This window comes from Canis aureus, chromosome 16, assembly GCF_053574225.1.
Source record: "Canis aureus isolate CA01 chromosome 16, VMU_Caureus_v.1.0, whole genome shotgun sequence".
Taxonomy (NCBI): Eukaryota; Metazoa; Chordata; class Mammalia; order Carnivora; family Canidae; genus Canis; species Canis aureus.
In genome coordinates, this window is record NC_135626.1 from 60,786,142 (window position 1) to 60,798,876 (window position 12,735).

Below are 12,735 nucleotides of genomic sequence, written 5' to 3' on the forward strand. Positions count from 1 at the left end.
GTTTCCGTTGAGAATCGCCCACGAGGCCTGGCGGGCCACTTCAAAGGCTTCCTTGGTCTTCTCGAATTCAAAAGAATGTGTTTCCTAATCCGTTTAAATCAATCTCTTTATTCTTCTTTATCCTTAATGAAGACCTGCTCCAAACTTTCCCACGCACGGACCGGTTACCTGGAAGCAGACTGTGGGGAACGGGTCCTCTGCACCTGGGGCTGGGGCGTTCCCTCTCCAAAATCAAAGGGAGGAAAAAAAACCCACAAAGACACAGGCAGGGCTCACAAAAACTCGTTTTATTGCACCAGGATCTTGGCAACATCGGGGCTACTCCACCCCTGGAGCGGAGGAGCGGTGCTCGGGGACGTGGACTGAGCCCACCCGGAGAAGGCAGGTGCGTGAGGCCGCCCGGGACCCCCGGGGAGAGGCGACCCCGCCCCCCCCAACACAAAGTTAAATTAAACCCACATTCTGAGTCAACCAAGTGACTGCTATTATAAAAGCTTTAGTTGTTCATATATATTTACATATTTACACGTCCCCTAGAGTTTGGACTGATTTTCGGGGCCCACCCTTCCCCTTCCCTGGTCGCCGGGCCACCTTGGGTGGGCGGGAAGGGTTCGCCCCGACGGAACAGTGATAAACGCCGTCGGCGGGCCAGTGCTCAGCACCGCCCGAGACACGAGGGCACGTTTTCCTCATAATCACACAGCGGACAGGGAAGAGCCTGGTGCGGAGAGGAGGGAGCACGAAAAGACAGACTCTGCTGCAGACAACGGCTTCCCTTTCCAACTACAGAACGTCACAGAAAAACAGGGCCATCCAGGAACGAAGGTCAACACTGAAAGGGGGAAAAAATGCGCTGCCCCTAAAGGCAGCTGCCTTCCCTCTGGGGCAGCAGACGACGCCCCGCAGAGCACCGGGCGGGGGTGGGGTGGCTTTGAACGAGGTGCGGGTCACACACACGGAACCCTGTCCTCTGAGAAGAGAGCAACGGCTCCCAGCCCGCCACACGCGGCCAGTGCCCCGCTCACTCCCCAATGGGACCAGAGGAAGCCCCAGTTCTGGGGCCCCCGCATCACGCTTCGCCCCCACCTTTTTCAAAGGGAAATATGAGAACAGGAAGAAAAACCAAAAAGAAAACCCCACGAGAAAACATGAACATACCTCCTCGACCCCGACCCCCTTAAAAAGGTAACAGTCTTTTCCCAGGCCCCCGGGATTCCCCGAGGCCCCAGGGAAGCGGCAAAGCTCAAGTGGCATGGGGGTGCCAGACCAGGCCGTCGGGGGGCCTCGGGCCACGAAGAGCCGCCGCGGGGGACAGGTGGGTCCACGCCAGACGTCGTCTGTCTCCGCGCGTGGGGTTTTGGAGGAGAGGAAGTGGAGACGGGCAACCGGGGGGCCACTCTGGGGCTCACCTCTGTGCCCTCTGCTACTGGGTCACGTGTCTGTTCTCTGGGAAACGTCGCCTTGGCTGAGGGTTGCCCATATTTATTAAACAACAAGTTCGCAGGCACAGCTTGAGCAAGATAAAAAAGTGATCTTCTTGAGTCTTACAATCCTCTAAATTCAAAAGCACTCACAAAATTGAGCAAATAAAGCAAGTATTGCGTTCTAGGGAAAGGAAATATATTGCTAATGAAAGCCGCAGACCTGGTCAAAATGAACGTGTCTATTAAGTAGTAAAGTAAAAGGATTCTACCCCAAGACCACCACCTCGGTGAAGACCCGTGGGTCGCTGCAGCTGGGGGGGAGGGCAAAGCCGCCTCAGGACCCAGGGCGGCTGCAGAGGCAGGCGTGTTGGCACACCGCTGCGAGCCTTCCGCTCTCCAGGATGGCCTGGAGTCTCTCGCGCAAGGGAGGGCCGCGCAGGTGGCGGTGCGGCGTGGGGCGGCCGGCTCCGCTCTGAGGGGGACGCGTAAGGCATACAGACAGCCCCTGCCCCGCGGATCGGCGGGCGCGGGACCGGACGGCAGTGCCGGCCGCCAGCAGCAGCAGCAGCAGCGGGGACCACGCTCCCCAGAGGAGCCCGCGCTGGCGGGGGCGCGGCCACCGTCCTCCCCACTCTCGCCCACAGACCGCGCCGTCCAGGCTCCCAGCCGGGGTGCCGCCGCCCGCTCCGCACACCACCGTGGGGTCTGCGCCGTCAGAGGTCCCGGCGCGAAGGAGCCCAGATCTGCGGGCCGTCCTGCAGCGGGTCCCCGACAAGGCCGCTCTTCAGTTCAGACGGACAGGGCCCAGGGACAGATCCCTCGTCCAGAGGCTGTGGGGCACAGAACACAGCTCCTGACGACACGGAGGCCCTGGAGGTCCCCCTGACACCCTGCAGCGCGTGTCCACACGGGCGACACGCATTAGGTGGCATCCTGGACAACACACGGCCTGCCCCGCATGCTCCCCAGCACACACGCACGCACACTCACATCACGCTAGCGTACACCTCACCACGCACCCCACGCTGCATACACGTCCCCACACGCACGCACATGTACCAGACGCCCCCACAGCTCCCCCACACTAACCCATCTCGACAGCAGCAGGGTCAGCGGCGGTAGCTGAGGCTGGCAGCCTTAGCTGGATGAGTCACAGCCCAAAAGTTCCGTCTACTCTGAAGTTTCTGGAAGGCGTTGTAGGTTCTTTTCCTCTCTCTTTTGAACTTTTTCACTTTCTTTTCCTACACGGAGAAACCCCAGGTGTCACGATTCCACAACAGGGCCCTCCTGCCCCAGGTCGCCAGGGTCCCTAGTGAAGGCCTACTGGGTGGGGCCGCGGTTCTCGAATTGCTACGCAACAGGCTTACTCTTCCTAAGAGGGAGGAGTCCAACCCCCCGCCCCCACCTCCTAAGGAAGGAATAGAGCAACAGAGACAACCACCTCGTCTGTGGCCACACAACAGTCACAGGGGCCAGGCCGGCCTCTGAGCCCAGCAGCCCGCCTCGTCCTCGACCCCTTTACAATGTCACTGCCACTTCAAACTGCCCCAAAGGGTCCCGTCCTCCCTGCCCAGCCTTCAGCAGGGCCATGTGAGCGCCCTGCCACGCCAGCAGCAAGCGCACCCGTACCTTCCCTCGATCGAACTCCTCGTCCCAGTCGTCGATCACCGTGGCTGCGCGGGCCCATCTGCTGTCCTCAATGGCATCCTGGCTGACAGCCGACACCTCGCCGCCCCACGTCAACACTGTAACAGACCCGGGCGTCAGCACGGTCATGTACTCACTTCCAGAACAGCATCTACGATCCCCACAGGCCTACTCCTGACACGTTGAGCGTGTTCGAGCGGCACCCTCGGGTGAAGTGGCACACAGAGAAGGACGAGGGCGGGCAGAGAGGTCCGTGTACAGGACACTCAGGGTCTGTCCCTTAAATTCAAATCTTGTTCACTCTGTGCCGCCAGCCCCCCGAGTTTAGCTGCTTTCAAACCCGCGCCCTCCCCGGAGAGACAAGGGTCCCATGTTCTTTGAGTCTGACGAAGTACAGCACGGGTGCCGGATGCTTCCCGTGCCCCCCCCCCCGGGAGGAGGCAGCACTCGGGACCCCACACAGCACACCCACCCGGGGGGCTGCTTCTGGACTTCGTGCGGTGGCAGTCAGGGAGCCCTGGGATGCCCACGCCCCGTCCCGACCCACGGGTCCATCTGGGACTTTGGCGCTGCCCAAGGAACGAACCAGGGGAGGACAGAGGCCCAGTCTCGACACCAGTACCTTTCCTCCCGTAAGCTTTATCTGACGAATACTTGAGCAGTTCCTGGAGCACGTCGCACCCCCTCTCTCTGCTCCAGGGCCCAAGAGGAGCCGGAGCTGGCTCTGCAATCACAGACACGGACGGACGTTTGCCTCTAATGAGGTACTTGATTGCCTCCCGAGGAGCCACCATCCAATAACTCTTGGAAAAGCCTAAGAACCCAAGCCCCCGAAAGAAGGCTAAAAAGCCACACCTGGCAGTGTGTGCCCTTGGTGACGCAGGAAGGGCGACAATGAGCCTCAGAGGGGACCGGAGGGTACAACAAAGCACTACAGCTCCCAGGGAGGCTGACTCCCAGCTCTGTCCTGGAAGAGCCTGGCCACCAACAACAGCCGGATGGTGGCAGCGCGGACCACCCTGCTCAGGCTTCTAGAAACAGCCGCTGCCTGGTCCCCTCTAACCCCTCCAACTGCCACAACAGACTCCCCTCCCTCAACACAAGCCCAACCTTGCTCTCCTGGCCTCCAACTTATCAATGACCCCATGACCTCTGAGCTTGGCATCCCGAGTGCGATGCCCCATGGCCACTCCCTGCTGTCCACAGCACAGCCTGGCCCCGGGGCCACACAGAGCCACCACAACACTCTGTCCCTCGGCTGTCAATGCCCTTCACTGCGGAGCCAACTCTTTAGATATTCAGGACAGAGAGCAAACAGAGGAGGGGCGGGGGCCCCGGGACCCTAGCACCCGCCCCAGGCAGCGGGCTCCAAGGCCCAGCGGCATCTCCCCGTGTCTGTGAGCTAACAGAGCGAACCCCACGATCTCAGGACCACTGCCAGCTGCTCTGTTGCCACCTTTGTGCAGCCTTTCTTCTGATGTACTGGCCACCTTCCTCATTGCCCAGCCCTAGCATTTGTTTTTTCTTTTTCTTTTTTTAAGATTTTATTTATTTATTTCAGAAAGAGAAAAAGAGGAGGAGAGTGAGCACACAGGCAGGAGGGGCAGAGAGAGAGAGAGAGAGAGAGAATCCCAAGTAAACTCCAAGCCGAGCATGGAGCCTGATGTGGGGCTTGATCCCAGGACCCCGGGATCATGGCCTGAGCTGAAAACAAGTCAGACACAGAGACTGCACCACCTGGGCGACCAACACAAACCATGCCCAGCGGCCCGCTCACCCCCAGAAGCACTATCACAAGCAGATCCCCAGCTGCAGAGCAGAGCTCAGAGTCCATAGCCATGCTGGTCCCCTCCCAGGCAGGGCGCCCTCTACCCTCCCCTTAATGGACACACAGTATCAGGAGAGCCCAGCTGAGCCCGATGGAAACAAGGACACAGAACCAGGAAAAGTCGCTAAGCCATGGGCACCAAGGGCCTGAGGACCCCAATAGCAAGTGGCCACGTTGTCTTCAGAAAGGCCCAACTAGGGCAGCCAGGTGGCTCAGGGGTTTAGGGTCACCTTCAGCCCTGGGCGTGATCCCAAGTTACCAGGATCAAGTCCCACATCCGGCTCCTTGCATGGAGCCTGCTTCTCCCTCTGCCTATGTCTCTGCCTCTCTCTCTCTCTCTCTGTGTCTCTCATGAATGAATAAATAAAATCTAAAAAAAAAAAAAAAAAAAAAAAAAAAAAAGAAAGGCCCAACTATAGCAATAGGCAGAGGAAGGTTAAGTTCTGAACTTGATCCTTCAAGTTCACGAGTCTAGTCCTGGACAAAAACTTCTGGCTGGAGGGCCTGCGACTTCTCCCAAAAGGAAGAGCCTTGAATCAGAAGAAACCGTGTATTCCGAGAATACGCACACGTTCACGTGTCCCTGTGCCTTCTCTCAGAGCAGCTACAGCTGACTGCACCCGGGGCGGGGGTGCCCACGGGGACAGACTTAGGGCCACAGTAAGAGGTCCACATCCCTGCACTTCCCCTGGCACTACCCCCACCTCTAGACGTATGGCAGTCCTGTTCCCAGCCCTGCTCCTCGGGGCCCCCATGCAGGGCATACACTCACGCAGCCCCAGCCCCCCGCTCCCTTGTTCCCCGCAGGCGCGTACCTGCTCGGTCCCCGGGGCGCCGGCCGTTCACAGCCGGTGGGGGCGGGCTCCCAGGGATCGCAGAGCCCCTCTGCCTCTTGCTCGGGCAGGTGTCAGGGTGCTCGTTCTCTTCCACTTCCTGCCGTGACTCCTGTGGTCTGTTTTTCTTTTTCTTTTTCCTTGGAGATGCTACCGTGGCCTCCAGCTCGACGATGTCCAAGGGAGAGAAGGTCCTGGGAGTCAGAGTCAACAGTGAGCTCTGGGCAAGTAGGGGGTGGGAGTGGGGGTTCAGGTCCAGATACCCCAGGCCTCCCAACCGCATGGGCCTCAGGCCTGCAGCAGAGCCAGCCTGAGAAACAGCCCCAGACGCGAGCAGGACAAAGCATGCCAGTGGTCCAGGGCCACAGCATGCCCGAGACGTCAGAGCCAACTAGGGCAGGCGAGTCCTACAGGCCGGATCATGGGGCCGCAGCGCCTGCTGACCTGAGGGCACGTGACCACCCGCACGTGGGGCTGGCCATCTGCAAGGATGCCATCCACTCACCAGCCCATCCACTTAAAGACGGTCATGTCCCAGAAACCCGGCCAGTGCACTGGGTTTCCAAATGACCCAGCTAGGACGGACCGTGGTGCTGGTGGAAGTGCCGGGCTGCCCAGCTCCCAGCTCTCACCTGTGCCAAGGTGGGTTCTGCTGGAGGCGGTCTTCTGCACCGAGGCCCTCTGCTCCCCTCCGTCTCCTCTTCCTATTGCTCACGTGGTGGCTGTCGGTCACGCTCCCCACCTGCTGGCCATTCTCTTGCTGCCGTCCACCATTGTCCTCTAGTCTGTCGGCGGGCACCTCTGCCCGGGCCTCCTTGCTGCGCTCGAGACTCCAGGGCTGCTGCTGCATCTGCCCCTCCTGCAGAGGGGACACATCCACGGCCTCTGTGCGCTTCCTCTTCTTCCTTCTCCTCTTTGTCGGAGAGCCTGCCACTGCTGTGCACGTCTCTGAGCTCTGCCCCTGGTTCTCTCCCCTGCGGTTCCTTTTTCTCTTCTTACAGAGGCTTTGGGGGGACTTGCTGGCCTCTGGCAGCTGGTGTGGAGGGGCCTGGAAGTCCCCATTGACCTGAGGCGGGGGAGCAGGGGTGGAGGAGCAGCTCTGTGGGTCTGACGTCCCGGGAGGTCGGGGGCTACTGGACAGTGACGCGGAGCGGGGACCAACGGGGAGCTTCAGGTGGCTGGATGGTCTGGGAGCAGGTGAAAGCGCCCTGTGGAGACATGCTGCTCTGAGGCATAGGCAGGCCCCTCCTGTCCGCCTCTAGCCCCCTGCCCATCCAGGTAAGGGCTTCCCACCATCCTCCCCTCTGTGAATCTCAGATACACGTAAATTACACGGAGTTAGAAATGACACAAGTGATAAAATTCAAATTCACTGAAAATCAAAACCTCTCTCTTTGTTTTCTATCGCCATGCAGTTCGAGGTATTCTTCCAAACTTGTATTATTGATCTTCTTTTTTGAAAGAGATTTGTTTTACAGAGAGTGAGCGAAAATGCACGTAAACAAGCGAGAGGAGGGGCAGAGGGAGAGAGGGAATCTCAAGCAAACTCCTTGCTGACCATGGAGCCCGATGCAGGACTCGATCTCACAACCCTGAGGTCACAACCTGAGCCAAAAATCAAGAGTTGGCCGCCCAAGTGACTGCGCCACCCAGGTGCCCCAACTAATGTTACTAATTTTCAACATAAATGTGTTAGCAGAGAAGCCTCTCTAAATTTGCCCACAAGCCTCAAGGTGTTGGCGCCTCTTAAGACGACACCTCAAGGTGTTGGCGCCAGGACGACAGCCTCTTAAGAAGGGTCAGTGCAGTTCTATACATCGTACGCAAGGATTCTCCTCTGATTCGGGGGCTCTGGAAAATCAGGGAAACGGACTTCGCAGCCGATCACGCAGCGAGACGAGGAAGGGGCCGGACCCGGAGCTCCATTAGGTTAGGCTCTCTGACCCACGTCTTGCCAGCGATGTGACCTTGCAAGAGTCAACCTTCTGCTCCGGGCTTCCCTCTTCTCATTGTGACCGAGCTACAATAACGCTGCCCTCAAAGGGCTATGGAATCAAACAGGACTAGTGTTACCTAAACCAGGACAGACGCCTGAATGGCCTGTACTACTTACTACACTACTTACTGTTTTCTAGGAAGTTTTAAAAAAGATTGTATGTCCAAAATGAAAAAAAAAAAAAAAAAAAAGAAAACATAGCAAATACCTTCCACATTTAGGGATCTACCACGTGCAAAAATACTATGCTAGGTCCAGCCCGCACAGGACGGTGGCAGGGGCTACACAACAAGGTGGTGCAGCAGGCAGCACCCAAAGGAGTGGCCGGATGGTGGGGAGGACACATCGGGGCCTGGGGAAACCCCAAACCACCCAAACCACCTCCTGGCCTCGCCTAGCTTCCTTCCTCCCCCCTCCCCAGCTGATGAGGCCCCATCAGCCAGTGGGCGTCAGTAACTCAGCCGTGTGCCACCCAACACCCTAAGGGATATAAGCACCCCATGTCACGGGATGGGAGGTGGGTGTGTTGGGGAGCCCGAACAGAGCTCCCAGAGAACCACACGTCCCCGCTCTGGACGCCTGCCCAAAGCTCCGTAAGCCAGTGTGAGGGTTCAGCCAGGAGAGCCCATGCGGGGAGTCCCTGGGTGGGGCTAAGGAGTCAAAGAGCTCGGGGAGCACTGGTGGGAGATACAGAATGATACCGGCAGCAAGAAGACGCCCCTCAACGGGGTCACAGGTTTCTGAGCTCAAGCAGGGTCCTTCTGGGACTCCTGCCTTTCTCTTCTCCCATGGAATCCTGTCACAAGGCTGGGGAGGGATCCGCGGGCACGTCAGCACCCCGACACAGACACGGTGGAGGCACGGACAACGAAGACAAAAGTGAAAAGATCAGGACGGCAGAGACCAGACTGCCTCTGCCCAGCTGAAGCTCCTCCACCAGATGGAGAGGGAGAAAACAAGAAGTCGGTGCAGGATAGGCCCTGTACCTGTCCAGCTGCACACCACCGTCCATCCTGCAAGGCTGGAGACCGCACGCGTCTTCACCAGCCAAGCACACGCTAAGCACAGGGGAGGAGCGGCCGGCCTGGGGGCCTGCGCCCACGGCTCACCTGATTGCATGGACAGGCCAGGAGGCGGCGGCGACGGGGTGAGTGGTTTTCCTGGGGTAGGTGAGCTCGGACAGTGGTGAGAGGGGCGGACGGAGGTCATTGCCGGCTGCCCTCCGCAGGGTGCTGGCCTGCAGTTATTGACATAAATAAAAACTTGGTGGTCTAAAAGAGGTTGCCGTGAGTGAAGAGGGAAAATAAAAATAAAATAAAAAATAAGATAAAAAAAAATAAAAATGAAAGAGCCCAGAAAGAAGGATGAGGGGACAGAAGGAGAAAAAAACGGGGGGAGGTGGGGAAGGGGGGAATGGTAGAAGAAGAATCAGAAGTGTTTTTGGTTAGAAACAAAAAGGAAAAAAGGAAGGAAATTTAAACAAAAATCTCAGCACAACAATTACATCATCGAGCTTCGTGCTACACACAGAGGTGCCAGCCAGCCCGTGTCCTGCCCGCCCCCTGCACCTGCCCCATCTTCCCCTGGAGGCTTCTTTAGGAAGCCTCTTCTGTCTACGGACAAATATGGGCACCTGCCACCTTGCCCCGACCCCCAGCAGCCACAGTGTTACCCCATCAGGGCCTCCCAAACACCCGCCTTCGCCCCAGGACAGCCCTGTGTCATCCGCAAATGCCTGAGATGGCTTTGCTCCTCTGACCGGGGGAGCCCAAAGGCCCCAGCATAAGTGCTCGCACCCCCAGACTAAAGCCAAACCTGCTCCTTGAGCCCTACAGATGTACTTCCGGCGGGAAGACTCCCACACACCCACCTTCTTGGCAGAAAGGGCCAGTTTTTTGGCTGGTGGAGGAGACATGATGCTTGCGGGCTCGGTGGTGGCGTTGCTCAGGACAGGGGCCTTGGGCTTCACTGCCTTGGCGTCGTCTCCGTTCGGCAGTGCTCTGGAGTGGCCAGCAGCGGAAGAATGTGTTCCCTGAGAATCACCCAAGTGGGCAGCTCCGCTCTTGGGCGTCTGGGGGGCGTTGGCGGGGTCACTGCTGGCAGAGTGCTCTGGACTGGAGCTGCAGGAATCCCTCCCATCGAGCTCGGGGCTCGTGCCACCTGCCTTGGGCCCGTGCCCGTTGGCAGTCACTCGGGCTGGGAGCCTGGGTGAGGTAGAGAGAGTGGTACCCCTGCCGTCCCAGGAGCCCTGCCGGTGGCCCTCGCTCCTGCTGCCGCTCCCGTTGCTGGTACCATGGAACCCCTGAGAAGCTTTGCGTGATGGGGAGAGGTGCTGCAGGGGAGACGATTTCTTGACTTTCTTTCCAGGCTCATCCAGAATGGTTGGGGTGTGAGGGGGTGTCTTGGAGAGTCGGGGGGAAGGGGACCCCACGGGTGGCTTTGGAGGAACGTATCCATTCTGAGACTTTGGACCCGATACAGAGCCGTTCCTGGAAACAGGCACGCCAAGCTCTTCAGTGGCGGGAAGCTTCTTCACCGTCACAGGGTCTAGCCGCTGGGGGAGAGCAGAGCAGAGGACATGGTCACACCCAGAAGGGAGCACCGGCCGGTTCTCCCCCCGGGTCAGAGAACCTTCAGCCCAGGTGGGATTCAAGCCAGACTATCTAACGGACACACGGCCAAGACACTGCTGCTTCTTTGAGCCTTTTCAGTAACTTCATGAGTGGTGCACATGCGAGTGTATCTTTGAGCTCACCTCTACTGAAATTGGATGCTTCCCGTCAGGAGTGAAGAAATACAAACAAGTATAAAGGAAAAGCCAATGCACCAGAGTTCCACCCACTGGCCAAGCAGAAGCACTGGAGAACTTGCTGGCACCCCGTCTGCTTGTCCCTGCTCTCCCCCCAGGTGTGCCCAGCTCCACCTGAAGCAGCTTCCTTATTCCTTTATTTCATATACAAAAATTCCAATCTTAGTTAATCCAATTTAAAATCTGTTTTCCTATGTTTTCTCTCTCTCTTTTTTTTTTTTTTTAAATACTTTATTTATTCATGAGAGACAGAGAGAGGCAGAAACACAGGCAGAGGGAGAAGCAGGCTCCATGCAGGGAGCCCGACGTGGGACTTGATCCCGGGACTCCAGGATCACGCCCTGGGCCAGAGGCAGGCACCAAACCACTGAGCCACCCAGGGATCCCCTGTTTTCTCTTTTATAAAGTCTTCTCTCTTCAGGAGGTTTACTGAGAATTAATTCACTTCTACTTTCCTCCAAGTTTTTTTTTTTTTTCCTCCTTTTCCCCCTACATTTAAAAATAATTTATTCTTTACTTACATTCTTTCTAAAGAGAATACTCTTCCGCTGTACTATAAGACAAGCATTTAAGTTTCTGGAACTTACACAATGTTATTTAAAGTAAAATGGCTTTTGTGCGACTGTAGGGTGTGTGGAGTGTTATCTCTGTGATGTAAATATGTGTGGCCAGTGGCGTGGCCCCGTGGTATCGACTTCTGGTCTGGGCCACAGTGACAACCCCCTTGGCAACCAGGCCGTGGCTCTTCCTTGTCATGTCAATCCCAAAGCCTCTATTCCTCATACGTTGGCAGGGAAATGCAGATTTGCATAAAGGACTAAAGCCCTGCAGACTGTGAAGGTCCCGGCAGCCCGTGTTCCGATCTGCAGTCGGCAGAGGGGACTGGTCTGTTTTTGAGTTATAAACTGTGTTGTAGTAAGGAAATTGCTCACTACTTTGCTAGTAAAACTGACTTTTAGTAAAAAGTCCAAATGCACACAAAAACACCTTCCAACAAAAATAACTTGAAAATGAGGGTATTTCTTAACTATTAATGTTTTACCACATTAGCTTTCTTGCTTGCTGGCTCCAAGCACTTATGTGCAAATGTGTACGCGTGGACATGTGACGGTTCTTTTCCTATCTGAATATATTTTAGATGTAATGTCCCTTTACTCCTAAATATGCCCGTGTACATTCCTAAGAAAAAGGACATCTTCTTAACCACAGCATAGAGATCAAAAGCAGGAAATTAGCGTTGCTAGAAATTGCCTACGTTTTCGGTACTGAATTGTGAGGATACAAAAACACTCTCCCCAGATGTTTCAGGCTGAGTAAGCTCGGGCGAGCCTGTCACTACACTTGGGCAACGGCAGCTGGTCTAGGACAGGGGCAGGCTGATGTACAGTCTGAGTCACTTGCTGGGTCAGGTTTTCTCATCACTGCCCCTCCTCCTCCCCCAATGTCAGCTCGTGACCAATTTAACAGAGAACATGGAGTACAACAGGACTCTGACACTGAGCTGAGCTCTCCTTCCGTCCGGCTGAATTCCTGAGCATGAAGAGGTTGGGAGCTCCACGGTCACCAGAGAGGCACAGGCAGGAAGATCTACTATATAAACACAGATTCTTTTAAATACGTACCTTTCCAATCAGTGGGGAGCAAACAGTTCCATTGCCAATGTTCTTCTTGAAGTGGTCTGGGACCAGCCCTGGACGGCCAGGAATAGAGGAGACGGTCCTGGAGAGGGAGCCGTCAGGACTCCTCTTAGAGCTTGGGATGCTGTTGAAGGAATAAAACCAGTCGGGGATCTCTCGATGAAGTCACAGAGGCATGACACAGAGAACCCCACCTGTCCTGGCGTGCTTCTCTGAACTCCCACCTTGCCCTTGCAACAACGTAGAGTGGTCATGTAGCCTCGGATACCTCCTCAGCGTAAACAGAGAGCCAACCAGAGTCAGAGCTCTACCAAGACTAGATTCTCACTGGCCCAGAAAGCCAACGAGAACCCTCAGTTGCTGCATCCAAATTCAGCAGAACATCTGTGCAGGAAGGAGCAAAAATGTCTCCATTCTCCACGTCCTCCAACCTCCTGCTCGGTGATAACTGGCCCCAAGAGAAGGTGCCCTGCTGCGGCCTCCACCCTCTGACAAGTTCCTTCACTGCCTACTGGGAGGGTGTGTTGGCCAGCGGACATCCAGACACAACACATCTAACTC

General features: G+C 56.6%; 1 protein-coding gene across 4 annotated transcripts in view; it reads right to left on the reverse strand.

Moving 5' to 3' along the window:
• Window positions 1–272: 272 nt before the first annotated feature.
• USP36 (ubiquitin specific peptidase 36) overlaps window positions 273–12,735 on the reverse strand; it is a 39,984-nt gene continuing 27,521 nt past the window's right edge. For 3 of the 4 annotated variants that reach the window (XM_077854454.1, XM_077854453.1, XM_077854456.1), the window contains exons 14-22: window positions 12,160–12,298; window positions 9,599–10,282; window positions 8,838–8,965; window positions 6,365–6,940; window positions 5,715–5,926; window positions 3,694–3,795; window positions 3,054–3,169; window positions 2,514–2,665; window positions 273–2,254 (exon numbers count right to left, since the gene is read on the reverse strand). In XM_077854454.1, the coding sequence (XP_077710580.1) occupies window positions 2,534–2,665; window positions 3,054–3,169; window positions 3,694–3,795; window positions 5,715–5,926; window positions 6,365–6,940; window positions 8,838–8,965; window positions 9,599–10,282; window positions 12,160–12,298 (2,089 nt within the window). In that variant the 3' untranslated portion in view covers window positions 273–2,254; window positions 2,514–2,533. The remainder of the gene's footprint in view (window positions 2,255–2,513; window positions 2,666–3,053; window positions 3,170–3,693; window positions 3,796–5,714; window positions 5,927–6,364; window positions 6,941–8,837; window positions 8,966–9,598; window positions 10,283–12,159; window positions 12,299–12,735) is intronic. The other variant, XM_077854457.1, reaches the window with a different exon arrangement.